This window comes from Lithobates pipiens, unplaced genomic scaffold, assembly GCF_037356315.1.
Source record: "Lithobates pipiens isolate NorthernLeopardFrog02 unplaced genomic scaffold, aLitPip1_a1.2 Scaffold_3, whole genome shotgun sequence".
Lineage (NCBI taxonomy): Eukaryota > Metazoa > Chordata > Amphibia > Anura > Ranidae > Lithobates > Lithobates pipiens.
The window spans coordinates 37,442,454-37,464,181 of NW_027507790.1; the positions used below are offsets into that span (position 1 = coordinate 37,442,454).

The following is a 21,728-nucleotide window of genomic DNA, read 5'->3' on the forward strand; positions in this document are numbered from 1 at the left end:
TCCCAGCTTAGAGGTGAGATGTGGGTCTTATTGACCCCACATCTCACTGTAAAGAGGACCTGTCATGCCATATTCCTATTACAAGGGATGTTTACATTCCTTGTAATAGGAATAAAAGTGATCAAAAAAATTATTTTTGGGGAAAAAAATGTCAAACTAAAATAAATAAAGTAAAATGAACAATAAAAAAAAATGTTTTTTTTAAAGCGCCCATGTCCCCATGTGCTCGCATGCAGAAGCGAACGCATGCGTAAGTCCCGCCCACATATGAAAACGGTGTTCAAACCACACATGTGAGGTATCGCTGCGAACGTTAGAGCGAGAGAAATAATTCTAGCCCTAGACCTCCTCTGTAACTCAAAACATATAACCAGTAAAAAAAATGTAAATCGTCGCCTATGGGGATTTTTAAGTAGCGACGTTTGCCGCCATTCCACGAGCGTGTGCAATTTTGAAGAGTGACATATTAGGTATCTATTTACTCAGCGTAACTTCATCTTTCACATTATGCAAAAATTGGGCTAACTTTACTGTGTTTTTTTTTTTTTTTAAGCACAAAACAGTTTTTTTTCCAAAAAAAAGCATTCGAAAAATTACTGCGCAAATACCGTGCGAGATAAAAAGTTGCAAAGACCACCATTGTATTCTCCAGGGTGTTTGCTAAAAAAACATATATAATGTTTTGGAGTTCTATGTAATTTTCTAGCAAATAAATTATGATTTTTACATGTAGGAGAGAAATGTCAGAATTGTCCTGGGTGCTCCAGAACACCTGATGGCGCTCCATGCATGTTGGGCCTCTGTATGTGGCCACGCTGTGTAAAAGTCTCACACATGTGGTATCACCATACTCGGGAGTAATAGCAGAATGTGTTTTGGGGTGTAATTTGTGGTATGCATATGCTGTGTGTGAGAAATAACCTGATAATATGACAATTTTGTGAAAAAAAAAAAAAAAGTAAAAAGAATCTTGATTTTGCAAAGAATTGTGGGAAAAAATGACAACTTCAAAAAACTCATCATGCCTCTTACTAAATACCTTGGAATGTCTTCTTTCCAAAAAGGGGTCATTTGGGGGGTATTTGTACTTTTCTGGCATGTTAGGGTCTCAAGAATTGAAATAGGCCGTCAGTCCTTCAGGTGTGATCAATTTTCAGATATTGGCACCATAGCTTGTGGACTCTATAACTTTCACAAAGACCAAATAATATCCACCAATTTGTACTTATTTTTACCAAAGATATGTAGTAGTATAAATTTTGGCCAAAATTTATGAAGAAAAAATTACTAATCTGCTAAATTTTCTAACAGAAACAAAGAAAAATTCGTTTTTTTACAGAATTTTCGGTATTTTTTCTTTTATAGCACAAAAAAAAAAAAACCCAGCGGTGATTAAATACCACCAAAAGAAAGCTCTATTTGTGTGAAAAAAAGGACAAAAATTTCATATAGGTCCAGTGTTGCATGACTGAGTAATTGTCATTCAAAATGCGAGAGCACCGAAAGCTGAAAATTGGTCTGGTTATTAAGGGTGTTTAAGTGCCCAGTGGTCAAGTGGTTAAATCATCTACTACACTATGGAGATTTTATTTTTTCTCCTATGAGGACTAAATTGGACTCCCTCCTCTTTTGGATTGCGTATATGATACTTGAAAATTGGGATCGCATCTAAAGGTGGAAAGCCCCTGGAGGGGTGTATTTCTTGGAGCAATCGCATGGCACATGGAGTTGAAGTCTGGAATCGTATAAAGATTTATTTGAAGGCCCATTACCCCTGTAGGGGTGTATCGTTCCGGTGAGTGGGGAACCTTGTGGGGGAGCACACAGTCACCTGGAGAATTTAGTCGCAAGCACGAAAGTCACTTTATTCCTGTTGGATTTGCACAATCAAGATTTTTGTTTGATTTTTTCAATCCTCCTTTTCACGTGTGGACATTAATAGACTTTTTGTGTTTTTTTTTCATTTTTTTATTATCTTTTATTATTTTTTTCTTTCTCCGCTCTTGGTTTTTTAGTTTCTTTTTTATTTTTCTGGCTCCACTATTTAATGTTTGGGAAAATTTTAAATTTTTGATTCAAAAGCACATAATTTCACATATATTTATTTCTTTGACATTTATGGTATACGCATTTATATAGTAAGATTATTTTCCATTTTTGCACATTTGGATATACAAGGTCTGGGGTTTGGTATATATAGTAAGTTTTATATTCTTATTGTCTTTGGTTTTTTGTGAGGTTACACTTCAGCTTTGCTTTTTTGAACTTTATTAACAGTGATTAATATAATATATATAGGGAATTGTGTGAAAATGTATGTGACTCACATTAAGTACTATATGTAGCACTTATTTTTGCACAAAAGCACTTTAGAAGATTTTCTGCAATTTTTTTTATGCACAGTCTACTGAATTTTTATAGTGAGGATATGATTGTTTTCTACAAACTTGTAACGAACAACCTACTGTATTGTGGTAATAGTATATCCAGTGGAAATAAGGGTGGTTCTCACCTTCAATATCGGGTAGCGCCGGACACCTTACATCCACTGATCGGATTGACTCCATCTGAAAAGAGCAGATATTCAGAAACCGGTTTAGATCTTTGAGATCTAGAATGGGTCTGACATACCCATTTTGTTTTGGCCCTGTGAAAAGGTTTAAATAAAACCCCAATCCCTGCTCTTGCAGGAGAACCACTAAGTCAATTTTTTGAGACAAAAGATGGTCCAATGCTTGAAAGAGACACTTATTTTCCTCTGGAATCTGAGAAAATGAGGAGACAGCTGCAGAAGTCTTCACCCCACTTTTAGTGAGCGGGGGTGCCCCCTCATAAGGAGGCTCCAGTTCCCCTCTTGAACTTGACGGCGAAGGCCATCGTGACTGCCTGGAGGCAGATGCTCCTGACACTGGAGAAGGAGCTTGTTCAAATGAAATACGATTACTCCCCTTCCTAACTAGCATAAGGGTACTTTTTCCACTAGAAATCTTTTGGATGTATTTATCCAAATCATCCACAAACAGCTGTTCACCAAAAAGGAAAAATAGCCAGGAGCTTTGCAGGACGCTTTGGCTGACCAATCTTTCAACCACAAGATTCTATGCCTATGCACCAGCAAAAGGCTTAAGGTGCGAGGCTTGAAGAATAGAATCTCTTATGGCGTCTATTGCTAAACATAATGCCGCTGGTAACTCAGCTAAAAACCCGGTCTGCTGATCAGGAATAACCTTGAGCACCTGTTTAAATTGGTCTCTCAATGATTGACATACTCCAATTGCTGCTAGCGTAGGTTGAATCAGAGAAAGTTTTTTTTTTTCATAATAGGAATTCCAACTTCTTATCCGTTGGCTCCCTAAGCATATAAGCATGGTCTACCAGAAAAGTCAAACTTTCATTCACAGAGGATATAGCAGCGACAATTGCTGGTATCTCCCTCCTATAAGTGAATTTTTCCTCCATAGGATAAAGCATTATAGAAGGAAAAAAAATGCTTATCTGGGTGATCCCACTCAGAATACATAAGTCTTTCCAGCAATGGATGGACAGGAAAGACATGCACAGCTTGGGAAGGCTTTAGTGAACCCAAACAAAAAGTGGGCATATCAACCGATTCAATGAAGAGTAGCAAAAATGCACTTTCAATCTTTCAGATTGTGAAACTGATACCCATGGATTTGACCCTTTAGAAGAGGAGTCATCAGCCTTTCCACGTCCCTAGGGAAATTCATCTTCTCCCGCCCCCAGATCCTCAGTTTGAGGGTCCTGGGTAATGGAAAGGGACATGTCACATTTTATCCCATTCTGGGATGCGATTAAAGCTGCTAGCCAATCCTATTATGGCTTGAGGAAAAACAGGATTTTTAAAACAGCTTACCTGTAAAATCCTTTTATTTGATGTACATCAGGGGACACAAAGCCATAGTAGTTACTATGTGGGTTATAGGGCCACTGATAGGTGATGGACACTGGCACACCCTAAGGTAAGCAATGTACTCCCTATATAACCCCTCCCACTACTGGCAGTCCTCAGTTTTGTAGCCAAGCAATACAAGTGTATACCAAGAAGGGAATGACCTCTGTGTCCCCTGATGTACATCAAAGAAAAGGATTTTACAGGTAAGCGGTTTAAAAAAAAGCTGTTTTCTTTTCTTACATCAGGGGACACAGAGCCATGGCAGTTACTAAGTGGGATGTCCCAAAGCAACTGGAGAGAGGGAGACACAGCAAAAAACAGAAGGTCAGAGGACTCATACTGCAGCCCCCGATTCCGTTTGCAGCCATTAGTAGTTAAAAAAAAAAGTTAATAAAAAAAAAAAATGACATAAATCTATCCTTTATTTTGTAGACGCTATAACTTTTGCGCAAACCAATCAATATACGCAATTTTTTTTTATTATACCAAAAAGTAATAAATATTGTGTTTTTTTTCAAAATTATCAGTCTTTTTTTTAATTATAGTGCAAAAAAAAAAAAAAAAAACACAAAAAAAAAAAACGCAGAAGTGATCAAATACCACCAAAAGAAAGCTCTATTTGTGGGGAAAAAAAAATAATCAAAATTGAATTTAGGTACAACGTCGCATGAATCGTCAAAGTGGGACAGCGCTGAAAGCTGAAAATTGGCCTGGGCAGGAAGGGGTGAAAATGCCCTGTATTGAAGTGGTTAAAGTATAACTAAAGCCCAAACCTTTTTTTTTCCCCCCATTTTGGATTGGAGTGGAGAGGGATTCAAATCGGTCAGGTTTTTATTGCTGTTTGTGCCCCGTTAACGAGATTCACCCTCTCCATTTGTCCTGTTTACCATTATCAGTGAAAGTAAAAGAAAATCCCAAATTTTGGGTTACCCCCCTAAAAAGTTAAAGAGGGGAAATCTTCCAGTGGGGATACTAGTTCCGGTGACCTGGGGGTCCTCAAGGAATTCCCTTAATGTCCAGGGATTTCCCCTCACTTTGTGTTCCATTGCTGAGAGTTTCCTTCACTTCCTGTCACATAGCCAGACGGTGAAAAGTAATCTGGCAGGGGTTATAACCCTCCCTTACTCTATTCAAAATTTAAAAAAAAAATTGAAAAAGTTTTGCCTATAGTTCTACTATAATGTATATAAACCCATCTATAATAAACTCACAATATATACTTACTAGCAATACACTACATTTTCCCTTATACAAATTTTTTAACTAATAAACTAATACAAATTTTTTCTTGGGACACACATTCTTGTTTTTTATTTTAAGTGTAAACTCTACACAAACCACTAAATATGCAGTTGAAATTCCTATATGGAAGCTTTCCTATTTGGCAAGTGTTTGTATTTCTATTCATCCAGTCCTGAGATGTACATATCCCCACCAGACCGTACAGCCAGCCCAATGACCTTTTTTCTGCTGCAATTAACCCAACACAGCTCACTCATCTTCCTGCCTCTAACCTGTGACTGCAAAGTAAAGTTGATGCCTGGAGTTCAGCTTTAAAGCAGCCAATTGCTTGACAACTGTTGTCAAGATTGGTGTTGGTAGTAAAAATAAAAATCTAGACTTTGTAGTCTGTTTCTGTCTTCAGAAGGCATATGGATGACTGGTGAAACACAGAGATACGATTCCTAAGAGATGTGAAAGAGGCCATTTACATCCATCTGAAACATCTTCCTCAAGATGGGTGCTTATCAGCAACTTACAGTTCAAACCAAATATCTTTACCTTTGAGTTTTACACTTCAAACAAGGGTTTTTCAACCAGGGTTCCTCCAGAGGTTGCCAACGGTTCCCTGGGCAATGAGCAATTTCTGCCTCTCGGATAAGCTCCCTCTATCCCATCGCATCCCAATGACAAGTGTAAGGAGCATTCTTCCCACTGTCCATGACACCAATATATCATGAGTTGTAGATGTATTTTTTTTGGTAAGGGTTCCCTGAGACCAGAAAGTTATTTCAAGGGTTCCTCTGTGTTGAAAACTTTAAGACAGGCTGCTTTAAAATTGTACTCCTGCTAAAGACGACCACATATGTAGAACATGAATTCAAAGGGTTTTAAACCCCACATAATTCAGAAAGACAGAAGTTGGATGAGGAATAATTATGTTAGATTCCGATTTAATGCCACTAGATATATGATATAGATCAGTGGTGTCCAAACTGCGGTCCCTGGACTGGATGCACCCATAGCTTGCCACCCTTGGGGCATGGTTATTTCCTCTGACATCAATGATGAGGCACCATTCCTCCCACTGACACAAACGATGGAGGGTTAATTTCATCCATTGAAATATACGATATGGCACCATTCTTCCTCCTACTGACCACAGGCCTTATGTCAATTTTTATTTTTTTCCCCCAACGGCCAAAAGGTCTGAGACAGTGCCTACGGCCAATGATACCGGGGCATTTTCTTCTCGGGCTCCTACTACTGGCCACAGTCTGTCCCCCCTAAAGTCTGAAGGACATTAAACCCTTTCTTTATAAATATTGTATCCAAGAATAGGAAAAGGGGGGGGGGCAGGGGATTTTTTTACGGTACACTATATAAAGAAACAGAGATTTCTTAAAAAAGAATTCATAGCTTTAATATTGGAAATATGTTAAAATTATTTTGGAAAAACCAAAATAGCAAAAATATAATAACAAATACACTTTTTATACAAAAGATTACATGACACAAAGTATAGGGGATCCTGAAAATGTTAGTTGCTGAGAATGATCATGTGTCCTCCCGACATGTTTCGCGTTTTTGCTTCTTCAGGGGAGTATGCAACTAACATGAACATAAACACAAAAAAAGGTTTAAGAATACAGAAAATACATTTATGCCATACAATTGGATACACATAAATTTCAGAACATTAAGTATGAAATTGGTCTCAATTCGCTCAGTCCAAGGAGGTACTATGCTTACCCAGGTATAATCATTCCCGGCATCGCAACCCACAAGCCAATAGATGGTGAAATAGGTGGCAAGAATTGGGTGACAGGATCAAATGCTAAAAACAACCCAGCCCCACGCAGGGCATAGATGGAGGTAGACAAGCGCTACAAAGATCAAAAACAAAATCCAGAGATAAGTACCAAGTTTACAAATCCAGCACAGGTATTGAAAAATGTTAGTTTGTAACAGAAAGGGTAACTGATATCAATCCCTAAATTATAAGAGGGAATTGGGGCTGAAAAACAAGCCTCCATAGTAGAACATGAGATACTCATTATCAAAGGAATGAAACAATTGATTTTAATTACGCTGAATTGGTAGCTTGTAAAAAGTGGCTGCTGGGGATATACTACCAATATACTGTTAAAGAAAGTGAAAGGAATAAAAATTATTTTTACCTGCAGTTAGAGTCAAAGATGGAAGAGTTAATTCCATATGATAATATTGGTGCAGTACAAATGCAACAGATTACAAAGAAAGAATCAATTGATTCAGTGTGGTATTTTGTAAATTACAGAGTGCAGCGGTATGCTGCCACTGCCAGGCTTGCTGAACCTACAAGCAAATAAAAAGAAGGATGAATAGATATGGGTATAGAAAGATGAGAAACAGTGTTGTAACAGTATGAAGTTCAACTAAAAAAAGTATATTTACCAAAAGGAAAAGTCAGCGTGGCGGTAGTATCTGTGCTGAACCTGCACTACAGATGAAGTGACAGCGCTGCCTTTTGTATCCCCCATCCATCGAGCCGGCGTCTGACGTCACCGGCTCGATGCGGACAGCCATAGGTGGAAGCAGTGAGCATGTGCAAAGCCTTCCAAGTCGGCATTTAAACTACCAACCCCATAATGCCTCAGTGCTGACACGAGGTTCATTTGGATACATGCTGATGGAGATAGGGCTATGCTAGCTCTCCGCCCTTATGGGGCGGGAAGACACAAGCCTGCATAGAGGGCAGATAAAACGACGATTGTCATGGCTTTTAACCCTTGAGGGGATTACATGCTCCCTTCCACCTCAAATCGGGAGCCGCCTGGGGATATGACCCAGCGGCGCCCTTGGGTGTCCATATGCCCTTGCATACTTGGAGCAAGGGAAGATAAAAAACAGAGGATCCGGTCCCAAATCACAAAATAGTAAGGCTTAGGAATGCGGTGTAGGGAAGGAGGGAAAAAGCAAAGCTCCTCAATGTGGGTGGGACTCATAGAGAGCAACAGAGATCCCCAAGTGTGCAAACCATGAAACCCACCTTGGGCCAAGCATAGCGAGACATTAAACGGTATATATTACCTGTACAGCGTTAATAGTAATTAGAAATGACATTTTTTGATGTACAGAGATATTTTTAAATATAACATAAACATATCAATAAAGAAAAATAAAAATAAAAATAAAATAAAAAAATAATAAAAAACAAAAAGAAAACCAAATAAATTGGGGAGAGGGTAGGAGGAATAGAGGGAAGGGGGAAAGGATAAACAAAAAGGGGAAAAAGGGATATCACTTCTCTCTCTTCATGCCAGGCTCCACGGGGGCTCACAGCTGAGGTATGAGGGTTCATGAAACAAACAAACAGAGATTAGCTATAGAAAAGATCTGTAGCTTATATTTTCATTGAAACCAGGGTATTTTGTGGCTTTTAGGATAAAGATCCACTTGGCTTCAGTTTGTAAGAGAAGCTTGTCCACTGAGCCACCTCTTGAGTTTAGAGGTATATGGGCCAGGGCTGAAAATCGTATCCAGTTGGGGTCAAAGGCATGATGGGTGCCTATGTGCCTGCTTATGGCTGTAATAATTTTTTTATTGAGAATGGGTTTGATGTGGTCTTTTATGCGGATAGAAAATAGTCTTTTAGTTTTACCCACGTAAAATCCTCCACAACGGCATTGGGCCAAATACACAACGCCTGGAGTGGAGCATGTAACGTGGAATTTCGAAACAAACAGGTTGCCATTTGGCAGTCTGATCTTTCGAGAATTATATATATAGGGACACATGTCATATTGCCCGCATGAATAAGTGCCTGGATATTTAGGTTTAGTTTCACCTGAGGAGTCCTGAAAGTGACTTCTAACTAAGCTGTCCTTGAGTGATTGAGGTCTCATATAGGTGATTGATGGTACATCGTTTATGTACTGATTAACAATAGAGTCGGCTTTTAGAAGAAGCTTAGTTAGAAGTCACTTTCAGGACTCCTCAGGTGAAACTAAACCTAAATATCCAGGCACTTATTCATGCGGGCAATGTGACATGTGTCCCTATATATATAATTCTCGAAAGATCAGACTGCCAAATGGCAACCTGTTTGTTTCGAAATTCCACGTTACATGCTCCACTCCAGGCGTTGTGTATTTGGCCCAATGCCGTTGTGGAGGATTTTACGTGGGTAAAACTAAAAGACTATTTTCTATCCGCATAAAAGACCACATCAAACCCATTCTCAATAAAAAAATTATTACAGCCATAAGCAGGCACATAGGCACCCATCATGCCTTTGACCCCAACTGGATACGATTTTCAGCCCTGGCCCATATACCTCTAAACTCAAGAGGTGGCTCAGTGGACAAGCTTCTCTTACAAACTGAAGCCAAGTGGATCTTTATCCTAAAAGCCACAAAATACCCTGGTTTCAATGAAAATATAAGCTACAGATCTTTTCTATAGCTAATCTCTGTTTGTTTGTTTCATGAACCCTCATACCTCAGCTGTGAGCCCCCGTGGAGCCTGGCATGAAGAGAGAGAAGTGATATCCCTTTTTCCCCTTTTTGTTTATCCTTTCCCCCTTCCCTCTATTCCTCCTACCCTCTCCCCAATTTATTTGGTTTTCCTTTTTGTTTTTTATTATTTTTTTATTTTATTTTTATTTTTATTTTTCTTTATTGATATGTTTATGTTATATTTAAAAATATCTCTGTACATCAAAAAATGTCATTTCTAATTACTATTAACGCTGTACAGGTAATATATACCGTTTAATGTCTCGCTATGCTTGGCCCAAGGTGGGTTTCATGGTTTGCACACTTGGGGATCTCTGTTGCTCTCTATGAGTCCCACCCACATTGAGGAGCTTTGCTTTTTCCCTCCTTCCCTACACCGCATTCCTAAGCCTTACTATTTTGTGATTTGGGACCGGATCCTCTGTTTTTTATCTTCCCTTGCTCCAAGTATGCAAGGGCATATGGACACCCAAGGGCGCCGCTGGGTCATATCCCCAGGCGGCTCCCGATTTGAGGTGGAAGGGAGCATGTAATCCCCTCAAGGGTTAAAAGCCATGACAATCGTCGTTTTATCTGCCCTCTATGCAGGCTTGTGTCTTCCCGCCCCATAAGGGCGGAGAGCTAGCATAGCCCTATCTCCATCAGCATGTATCCAAATGAACCTCGTGTCAGCACTGAGGCATTATGGGGTTGGTAGTTTAAATGCCGACTTGGAAGGCTTTGCACATGCTCACTGCTTCCACCTATGGCTGTCCGCATCGAGCCGGTGACGTCAGACGCCGGCTCGATGGATGGGGGATACAAAAGGCAGCGCTGTCACTTCATCTGTAGTGCAGGTTCAGCACAGATACTACCGCCACGCTGACTTTTCCTTTTGGTAAATATACTTTTTTTAGTTGAACTTCATACTGTTACAACACTGTTTCTCATCTTTCTATACCCATATCTATTCATCCTTCTTTTTATTTGCTTGTAGGTTCAGCAAGCCTGGCAGTGGCAGCATACCGCTGCACTCTGTAATTTACAAAATACCACACTGAATCAATTGATTCTTTCTTTGTAATCTGTTGCATTTGTACTGCACCAATATTATCATATGGAATTAACTCTTCCATCTTTGACTCTAACTGCAGGTAAAAATAATTTTTATTCCTTTCACTTTCTTTAACAGTATATTGGTAGTATATCCCCAGCAGCCACTTTTTACAAGCTACCAATTCAGCGTAATTAAAATCAATTGTTTCATTCCTTTGATAATGAGTATCTCATGTTCTACTATGGAGGCTTGTTTTTCAGCCCCAATTCCCTCTTATAATTTAGGGATTGATATCAGTTACCCTTTCTGTTACAAACTAACATTTTTCAATACCTGTGCTGGATTTGTAAACTTGGTACTTATCTCTGGATTTTGTTTTTGATCTTTGTAGCGCTTGTCTACCTCCATCTATGCCCTGCGTGGGGCTGGGTTGTTTTTAGCATTTGATCCTGTCACCCAATTCTTGCCACCTATTTCACCATCTATTGGCTTGTGGGTTGCGATGCCGGGAATGATTATACCTGGGTAAGCATAGTACCTCCTTGGACTGAGCGAATTGAGACCAATTTCATACTTAATGTTCTGAAATTTATGTGTATCCAATTGTATGGCATAAATGTATTTTCTGTATTCTTAAACCTTTTTTTGTGTTTATGTTCATGTTAGTTGCATACTCCCCTGAAGAAGCAAAAACGCGAAACATGTCGGGAGGACACATGATCATTCTCAGCAACTAACATTTTCAGGATCCCCTATACTTTGTGTCATGTAATCTTTTGTATAAAAAGTGTATTTGTTATTATATTTTTGCTATTTTGGTTTTTCCAAAATAATTTTAACATATTTCCAATATTAAAGCTATGAATTCTTTTTTAAGAAATCTCTGTTTCTTTATATAGTGTACCGTAAAAAAATCCCCTGCCCCCCCCCCTTTTCCTATTCTTGGATACAATATTTATAGAATTATTAGGGGATGAGGTACCTTTAACAGTAATGTGTCTCTGGGATAGTGTGGACCAACTTATCTCTTTCTTTATAAAGTTTGGAGACTGCTGATCTAGGTGACAGAAAATATTAAGAAACATGACCAGGCGTTCCATTTGATCCAAGACAAATAGTAAGTGTAACAATTTAATTTCAACAAATGATTTTAATTCATACTTGTTGTACACTTATTTTTTTAGCAACTCTTGGAAAGGCTGCATGGATAAAGAAACTTACGTTATCATTAAACATTTAGAAAGCCAAAAGGTTTTCATTGTCTCCATGCACTACACAATAAGTGCATATTCAGAAACAAAACATTTCAGGGAAACCTGTCTTAAAAAGAAATATGTAGGCATTACTGGTCTTCTGAAAATGCCAGCTGCTTGGCTGTCATGCTGACTTAATGGCTTCATTACTGAGCTGGAATAAGTAAAAAGAGATGAGGAAGTCAGTTTTCTTTGAGTTGCTTAATTTGCTGCATGCTTATTCCAGATTGGTGGCTCTAAAGTAAGCCAAACTCAGCCAGGCAACTAGCATCCTCAGATAGCAGCCCTTGAATTTTAATTCTGACAGGCATACTTAATAGATATTGAGAGGTGAAATGTTGATACAACAGTTAAGATTCCCTATCACGTCAAAATAGTTTCATCAATCTGTTCATTGGAGTCAGGCTGAGCTGCAAGCTTCTTCAGGGACCTTCGGTGACATTCGTTTAGCATCTCTAGGCTGGCTGTGTCCAGTATCTTAGTCATATCCTGGTAAAAATTTGAAAAAATAATTGATGATGGTGAATATTTTAAAGGAATGCACCATTATAACAGAAGAGAACAAATGGCAATATAGCAATATTTTTAAATTTTCTTAACAAATTAGTTCCAGAAATACATAAAATTACCACTGCTCTAGCTCTACATGTCCAGTAACAGAAATTACTGGAATTTAAGCCATGTTTGACTGGATATATTGGTATAACATGTAGGTTTCTGGATAAAGCCATACTTCAGAACTAAGTACACAAATAATGATAGCAAAATTGGGTTACAACCCAAAATGCAAATGTATTTTTTTCGATTTTATGTGATAGACCAACACAAAGTGGCACATAAATTATGAAGTGGAAGAAAATGATAAATGGATTTCAATATTTTTTTTTTTACAAATAAATATCTGAAAAGTGTGGCATTCATTTGTATTCAGTCCCCTTTACTCTGATGCCCCTAAAATCTAGTGGAACCAGTTGCCTTCAGAAGTCACCTAATTAGTAAATATAGTTACCTGTGTGTAATTTAATCTCAGTATAAATACAGCTGTTCTGTGAAGCCCTCAGAGGTTTGTTAGATAACTTTAGTGAACAAAACGGCATCATGAAGGCCAAGGAACACACCAGACAGGTCAGGGATAAAGTTGTGGAGTAGTTTAAAGCAGGGTTAGATTATAAAAAAAAAAAAAAAAAAAAGAACTTTGAACATCTCACAGAGCACTGTTCAATCCATCATCCGTAAATGGAAAGAGTATGGCACAGCTGTAAACCTACCAAGACATGGCTGTTCACCTAAACTGACAGACTGGGCATGGAGAGCATTCATCAGAGAAGAGCCAAGAGGCCCATGGTAACTCTGGAGAAGCTGCAGAGATCCACAGCTCAGGTGGGAGAATCTGTCCACAGGACAACTATTAGTCCTGCATTCCACAAATCTGGCCTTTATGGAAGAGTGGCAAGAAGAAAGCAATTGTTGAAAGAAAGCAATAAGAAGTCTGTTTGCAGTTTGCGAGAAGCCATGTGGGGGACACAGCATACATGTGGAAGAAGGTGCTCTGGTCAGATGAGACCAAAATTTTACTTTTTGCGCTAAGTGCAAAACGCTGTGTGTGGCAGAAAACCAACACTGCACATCACAATGTTGTGGGCATGTTTTTCTTTAGCAGGGAAAGGGAAGCTGGTCAGTGTAGATGGGAAGGTGGATGGAGCCAAATACAGGGCAATCTTAGAAGAAAATCCGTTTGAGTCTGCAAAAGACTTGAGACTGGGGAGGAGGATCACCTTCCAGCAGGACAACGACCCTAAACATACAGCCAGAGCTACAATGGAATTGTTTAGTTCAAAGCATATTCAAGTGTTAGAATGGCCCAGCCAAAGCTCAGACCTAAATCCAATTGAGAATTTGTGGCAAAACTTGAAAATTGCTGCTCACAGACGCTCTCCATCCAATCTGAGCTTGAGCCATGTTGCCAAGAATGGACAAAAACGTCACTCTAGACATGCAAAGCTGGTAGAGATAGCCCCAAATAGATTTTTTAGCTGTAATTGCAACAAAAGGTGGCTCTACAAAGTATTGGGGGGTATGAATACTTTTTCAAGGCACTGTATATCAGAAAAAAAAAAACATGTATACTCCACCATGCCTCGGTTAAAAAAAAAAAACTAAAAGAGTTTTCTCATGCATGTACCTATACGCACAAATATGTGCAATGCAATACAGCCCATTCTCCCATTTATTTCTCCCAGGAATATCGGATGTTCATACATCAGTATTATGCGCAAGTAACCTTACACATTTTAATTTCCTTACCTGAAATAGGTTAGTTCCCAGCCTCAATTTTAAAAGATTCACTATAGCCTGGTCACTGTGTGCTCGAACGCTCGTGTTTTTGTCCTTAGTGTTGTCTAGCAGCACCTTGAGTATCGGCTTGCTAGTCTGAGGATCTAATGGAGGCATATGATCTTTATTGGACCACCAGATCATCTTTTCAGAAATAAGTTTAATATCACTGGAAGGGTTCTGAAGACACTGTGCGAAAACACAAAATATTGATGTTAATATGCTGCAAGGAGAAAATTTTTGTAAATGAACACAAATGTTTTCCATGTACACAAGATTACAGAGCGAGTGAATTACATGGTGCTAATCTATAGTTAAAACCAAATTCCTGGTGCATTTCATACAGTAAAATCCTGAAGTGATAGATACACAGAGGTACATCAGCATCCTAGTAATGATACAGAGATCATGTGAACCAAGGGATTCCTGTGTTTAACTGTTTCGGGACCGCCAACCATGCATATACTGCGGGGCGGCCGACTGCGCGAAACAACGTACCTGTACATCGTTTCCTCTTGCTGGGTCTGGGGTGCGCACCGCCGGATATCCGCTCCTGCTGTGATTGGACACAGTGGGAGCCAATCAGCGGGTCCTGTGGCCACCAGCCACCCATAAAATTGTTCCTAGGGGAGGCAAGATGGCGGTCTGCCTATGTAAAGAACGGAGACTACTGTTCTGTCACAGAGAAAGGGAGAGGAGATCTGCGATTCCTGCTAATCAGGAACACAGATGCCTCTCTTCCTCCAGGCCACACCCCATCCCCCCCCCCCCCCAGATGGAAAGCATTTCCTAGGACAGTGATTGCGAACCTTGGCACCCCAGATGTTTTGGAACTTCATTTCCCATGATTCTCAACTACACTGAGGGTGCATGAGCATCATGGGAAATGTAGTTCCAAAACATCTGGGATGCCAAGGTTCACCATCACTACCCTAGCAGCACACTTAATCCTTTGATCAACCCTGATGTTATCCCCTTCCCTGCCAGTGTCCTTTGTACAGTAACCATGCATTTTCTTTTTTAGCACTGATCACTGTCACTGGTCCCCAAAAAGTGTAAATTCATTGTCCAATTTGTCAGCCGCAAATGTCACAGTCCCTATAAAAGTCGCTCATCGTTGCCATTACTAGTAAAAATTAAAAAATGCCATAAAAATATCCCATTGTTTGTAGACTAAATAACTTTTGCGCAAATCAGTCAATATACACCAATTGGGATTTTTTACATATTTTTATTGGATATGTTTTATAGCAGAAATGTAAAAATATATATTAATCTAAAATTGTCACTCTTTGTTTCCAGCACAAAAAATAAAAACCGCATAGGTGATGAAATACCACCAAAAGAAAGCTCCATTTGTGTAAAAAAAAAAAAAAAAAAAGACGTTTTGTTTGGGTACAGCGTCGTACAACCGCGTAATTCTCAGTTCAAATAATGCAGTGCCATACCGCAAAAAATGGTCTGGTCATTAAGGAGGTAAAACCTTCCGGGCTGAAGTGGTAAACAATGTTACTCAAACAATGTGACCTTGTGCCGTTTGACCATTTTGTAACACGTGGTCAAATCTGGCGAGTTCTACCCATCATGATGTGAATCATGAAGGATGTGAAGCACAGGCACTTTGGTTGTTTAAATACTGCATGGTTTATGGCCTTGATAGTTGATTACGTACAGCTGGATTGATTCTGCACAGTATTTTTTTTTTACTGCATTTCTTGTTGAATGGAACACTGATGTATTGAATTGATGCACCTTCACTGATTTGCACAGCATTTTTGTAACAATTAAAAAAAATGTTTATACCACTATCTGCTCGGCATTTATTTGATTTGTATGGAACAGTAAGACGCCCCATATTGACAGAGCCCTCTTGTTGGTGGGAGTAGGATTCCCGGATCCTGTCTTGTATTACACGGCAGTCTACATGACAAAAGTAGTAGACTGGCGTAGGCACACACCTCAAAAACAAAAGGCTGCTTCCTTTCCCATTGTAGGCCTCCCCTGAGCAGGTAGGCAGTACACCCATCCCTCGATTGGCCCTACTTTGATGGAGAGCCACAGATATTACAAATTGATCAGCAACATAATGATACCTCCTTGTTTTAAGACCCAGCAGCCATTCTTTTAACCCCATCTTAATATATTTTATATATTCATTTTTCAGAGAATATGAATAACACAAAAACTTCTTTCACTCATGGTTATTAGTGTTTGGCTGAAGCCATTTATTATCAGTAAACTGTTTACTCTTTAAATCATAATGGCAACAGAAACTACCCAAATGTCCCTGATCAAAAGTTTACATACCCCAGTTCTTAATACCGTGTATTACCCCATTTAACATCAATGACAGCTTGAAGTCTTTTGTGGCATTTGTGGATGAGGCTCTTTATCTTCTCAGATGGTAAAGCTGCCCATTCCTCTTGGCAAAAAGCCTCCAGTTCCTGTAAATTCTTGGGCTGTCTTGCATGAACTGCACATTTGAGATCTCCCCAGAGTGGCTCAATGATATTGAGGTCAGGAGACCGAGATAGCCACTCCAGAACCTTCACTTTATCCTGCTGTAGCCAATGACAGGTTGATTTGGCCTTGTGTTTTGGATCATTGTCATATTGGAATGTCCAAGTACGTCCCATGCGCAACTTCCTGGCTGATGAATGCAAATGTTCCTCCAGTATTTTTTGATAACATAATGCATTCATCTTGCCATCCATTTTGACATTTCCTGTGCCTTTATAGCTCATACATCCCCAAAACATCCATCTCTGTGTTTCACAGTAGGAATGCCGTTTCATCATAGGCCTTGTTGACTCCTCTCGAAATGAAGCGTTTATGGTTGTGTGCAAAAAGCAAAATTTTGGTCTCATGACTCCATATGACTTTGTGCCAGAAGGTTTGAGGCTTGTCTCTGTGCTGTTTGGCATATTGTAAGCGGGATACTTTGTGGCATGTGCTTAGTAATGGCTTTCTTCTGGCGACTCGACCATGCAGCCCATCCTTCAAGTGACTCCTTATTGTGCATCTTGAAACAGCCACACCACATGTTTTCAGAGAGTCCTGTATTTCACCTGAAGTTATTTGTGGGTTTTTCTTTGCAGCCTGAACAATTTCCTGGCAGTTGTGGCTGAAATTTTAGTTGGTCTACCTGACCGTGGTTTGGTTTCAACAGAACCCCTCATTTTCCACTTCTTGATTACAGTTTGAACACTGCTAATTGACCATCTCAATTCCTTGGATCTCTTTTGTATATCCCTTTCCGATCACAGGTGAGGATGGTTACCTTTAATAGGCATTCAAACCCCCTTGTATGTATGTTATCAGGCAAAAATAACCAGGGTATGTAAACTTTGGATCAGGGTCATTTGGGTAGTTTCAGTTGAGATTATGATTTAAAAATGGTAAACACAGTTGATTGATAATAAATGGCTTCAACCAAACACTAACCATGAGTGAAAAAAGTTTTTATGTTATTCATATTCTCTGAAATAATTTCCAAGAAATCATATTTTATATATATATATATATATATATATATATATATATATATATATATATATATATATATATATATATATATATATATATATATATATATAGCAAAATACATAAAAACATTTCTACTCAGACATGTGCTTAATGCAGCGAGAGCCTGTATCCCCAGTATATGGAAACAGCGGAGACCACAGTGAACGACATAGAAGGCAGAGAACAGCTGACCTCTGCCCTTTGAGACATGTCTGAGGAATGGCAGACCAGATAGATGACTTCACTAATTTGCTTATCTGATAAATACCTTCAGTATGTATAGTATATACCCATCCTTCCCCTGCCAGGGTGGCTATACAAGACCTTCCCCCATTCAACTCCCTCCCCCCCCCTTCCAAATGAGATAAGATGTTGCACCCATGTCAAGATAAACGCACTGTAATGGCATCCAGAAGGCTTGTTTCCCCTTCTGTACTTATCTGAGTGTGTGCACTGTTTTAGTGAATTTATAGCGTGTTTCTCTTTTTTTTTTCATGCTAAGTGGGCATGAACCCACGGTTATCTTCACTATGCAATGACTAACTGGCCATTTGTATATGGTTTTGTCTTTACTCTGATATGCCGATGCAAGCTTTTAAAATATATATATATATATTTTTTTATAGATTTATTGATCGATTTAACACACTATTTTTATAGATTTTTTTTCTGATTTGAATTGTTCATTTGTTTATATATTTATTTTTGGTTATCACTGTATGTTGCATATAAAGTACAAAGGACAACCTTATCCTTTTAAACGACTAGGAACGGCTCCTTAACAAGATAAGACAGCCAGCTCTGACACTATTAGAGGTGACAGCAATCAGAATAAACTATTTGCGAGTAAGGTTGGCCAAGAATGAATTCTTAATAAGTTCAGAAGGGAGGAGCATGCTTCGCTGATTGTACCAAATTCAAGTCTCACAGAGCCACAGGAAACTGTGTGGTGGGGAAAATATGAGCCACCACTTGCATAAAAGGCCTTGACCAGAGTGCAATTTGGCCCATGATAGTACTCAAAGCAAACTTCTGATTCAGCCCTGATTGAAGTACAGTCAGGATACATTCCATGGGGAACTAGCGAGGACTGCCTTTCAATGTTCACAAGAGGCAAAATAAGCCTTCCAGGTGTGGTGATAGACTTTTTGTGAGGGCAATTTTCTGGCACATTGTAGGAATGATCCAACAGCCAGCCCATCAAAGCCAGCGACCAAGAAGGCCGAGAGTCTGCCTGACAATTTTCTACACCCGGCATGTGTATGGCTGACAGTGCTGGAACATGAATTCTCTGCACTGAGCAGGGAATTAGATCCACTTCCTTCTGAGTTGTTAGAGCAAGGCAAGAACCAGGGCCAAGAGCTTTGAGATCACTCCAGGGGCCGTTGGCAGGGAGCGCTATAAACTGGAAATGTTTCTCGCCCAGGGCAAATGCCTGATGAAGAAAATAAATGGGGACATACAACTAAGCATCTCTGATGTCCAGAGAGGCCATGAAGTTCCCTTGAAGTGAGGCAATGGCGCACCTGCCGAAGTCCATGCAGAATTTTCGTATTCTCAAGTACTTGTTAAGGACATTGAGGTTCAAAATTTGACATGTCTCTGGTTTTGGAACTGTGAGCAGATTGGATTAAAACCCTAAAAACATTTCCCCCACTAGCACAGGTACAATTACTCCTAAGGACAGAAGCTGACGAAGGGTAAGCCAACGAGTCAATGCATGCAACTGAGAGGAGAGCAGGTTTGAAGTCATGAACTGGGCAGGGGACAGAGGAATTACAGTTTGTAGCCCTGAGTGAAAACAGACTGAACCCAAAGGTCTGGAATGTCCCAAACCCTGATAGCTGAGAAGGCCAACAGTTGTCTCCACACTCAAAAAAATGCAGAAGAATGCTTATTGTGCAGAAAGTTTGGAGCAGTGCTTAGCGGACTTGGAAAACGAGGCCTGTGAAGGACTTGCATCGTAGCCTTGTGTTTGCCAGGCAACAAGGTGCTCTTACCTCCCAGTGAGCTTTTTCATTAAAAAGTCAAGTCCGTTTCCTCATCAAAGAGCTGTCCTCCTAAAAAGGGAACACCTACTCCACTGACCAGTATTTTGGTAACTGTAGTCTACGCATCTGGACAGAACCCTGGACATCTGACGCAGTGAGTCAGGCAATACAGCAACGCAAGACCTCAGAGTAGTCAACAGGTGTTCCAAGTGCTGAAGAAGCTCAGCGCCCATTGAAATGGATCCTAGTTCTCAGGATATGTGTTTGTCCATACCCCCAGAGCCTAGCTTACCCACTATAGCAGTGATAACAGGTTACATTGTCGGATAAATCAGAGTAAAACAAGATTTGAAAGAGACCACAAGTCTCTTATCCATGGTGTCTTTAACCACTTCAGCCCCGGACCAATAAACACCTTAGGGACCAAAGGTCTTTTTCCAATTTCGCACTGCGCTGCTTTAACTGGTAATTGCGCGGTCATGCAATATTGCACCCAAACTAAATTTGCGTCCTTTTCTTCCCACAAATAGAGCTTTCTTTTGATGGTATTTGATTGCCTCTGCGATTTTTTTTTTTGCGATATAAATGGAAAAAGAGCAAAAATTTAGAAAAAAAAAGATATTTTCTTCTTTTTGTTATAAGAAAAATCGAATAAACTAAATTTTAGTCATACATTGAGGGCAAAATTTATTCAGCCACATGTCTTTAGTAAAAAAAATGTCAATAAGCGTATATTTTTTGGTTTGCGCAAAAGTTATAGCGTCTACAAACTAGAGTACATTTTCTGGAATTTACACAGCTTTTAATTTATGACTGCCTATCTCATTTCTTGAGGTGCTAAAATGGCAGGGCAGTACAAACCCCCCCCCCAAATGACCCCATTTTGGAAAGTAAACACCCCAAGGAAATTGCTGATGGGTATGTTGAGCCCATTGAATATTTATTTTTTTTGTCCTAAGGGATTGAATAATGACAAAAAATAAAAAAATTTTTTTTTTTTTACAAAAAGTTGTCACTAAATGATATATTGCTCACACATGCCATGGTTATATGTGGAATTGCACCCCAAAATATATTCCGCTACTTCTCCCGAGTATGGGGATACCACATGTGTGGGACTTTTTGGGAGTCTAGTCGCGCACGGCACCCCGAAAACCAATCACCACCTTCAGGATTTCTAAGGGTGCAAATTTTTGATTTAACTCCTCACTACCTATCACAGTTTCGAAGGCCATAAAATGCCAAAATAGCACAAAACCCCCCAAAATGACCCCATTTTGGAAAGAAGACACCCCAAGCTATTTAGTGAGAGGCATGTTGAGTCCATGGAATATTTTATATTTTGCCACAAGTTGCGGGAATATTACAAACTTTTTTTTTTTGCACAAAGTTGTCACTAAATGATATATTGCTCACACATGCTATGGGCATATGTGAAATGACACCCCAAAATACATTCTGCTGCTTCTCCTGAGTACGGGGATACCACATGTGTGGGACTTTTTGGGAGCCTAGCCGCGTACGGGACCCCGAAATCCAAGCACCGCGTTCAGGATTTCTAAGGGCATACATTTTTTATTTTACTCCTCACTACCTATCACTACCTATCACAGTTTTGAAGGCCATAAAATGCCAAGATGGCACAAAACCCCCCCAAATGACCCCATTTTGGAAAGTAGACACCCCAAGCTATTTGCTGAGGCCCATGTTGAGACCATTGAATATTTTTTTTTTTGTCCCAAGGGATTGAATAATGACAAAAAATAAAAAAAAATTTTTTTTTTTTTACAAAAAGTTGTCACTAAATGATATATTGCTCACACATGCCATGGTTATATGTGGAATTGCACCCCAAAATATATTCCGCTACTTCTCCCGAGTATGGGGATACCACATGTGTGGGACTTTTTGGGAGTCTATTTGCGCACGGCACCCCGAAAACCAATCACCACCTTC

General features: G+C 39.5%; 1 protein-coding gene and 2 long non-coding RNA genes across 3 annotated transcripts in view; 1 reads left to right on the forward strand and 2 right to left on the reverse strand.

Annotated features, from left to right (window-relative positions):
• Positions 1-6,541: 6,541 nt before the first annotated feature.
• Positions 6,542-7,789, reverse strand: LOC143939966 (uncharacterized). The gene is made up of 3 exons (XR_013263768.1): positions 7,315-7,789; positions 6,887-7,020; positions 6,542-6,745 (listed from the first exon to the last, which is right to left on the reverse strand). It is a non-coding gene; the product is annotated as an uncharacterized LOC143939966 (long non-coding RNA).
• Positions 7,790-10,286: 2,497 nt separating this feature from the next.
• Positions 10,287-11,539, forward strand: LOC143939967 (uncharacterized). Its single transcript, XR_013263769.1, has 3 exons — positions 10,287-10,766; positions 11,061-11,194; positions 11,336-11,539. It is a non-coding gene; the product is annotated as an uncharacterized LOC143939967 (long non-coding RNA).
• Positions 11,540-11,799: 260 nt separating this feature from the next.
• The window catches only part of GCN1 (GCN1 activator of EIF2AK4), a 92,112-nt gene continuing 82,183 nt past the window's right edge, over positions 11,800-21,728 (reverse strand). The window contains exons 56-57 of the mRNA XM_077461444.1: positions 14,227-14,445; positions 11,800-12,411 (exon numbers count right to left, since the gene is read on the reverse strand). Coding sequence (XP_077317570.1) covers positions 12,286-12,411; positions 14,227-14,445 — 345 coding nt within the window. The 3' untranslated portion in view covers positions 11,800-12,285. The remainder of the gene's footprint in view (positions 12,412-14,226; positions 14,446-21,728) is intronic.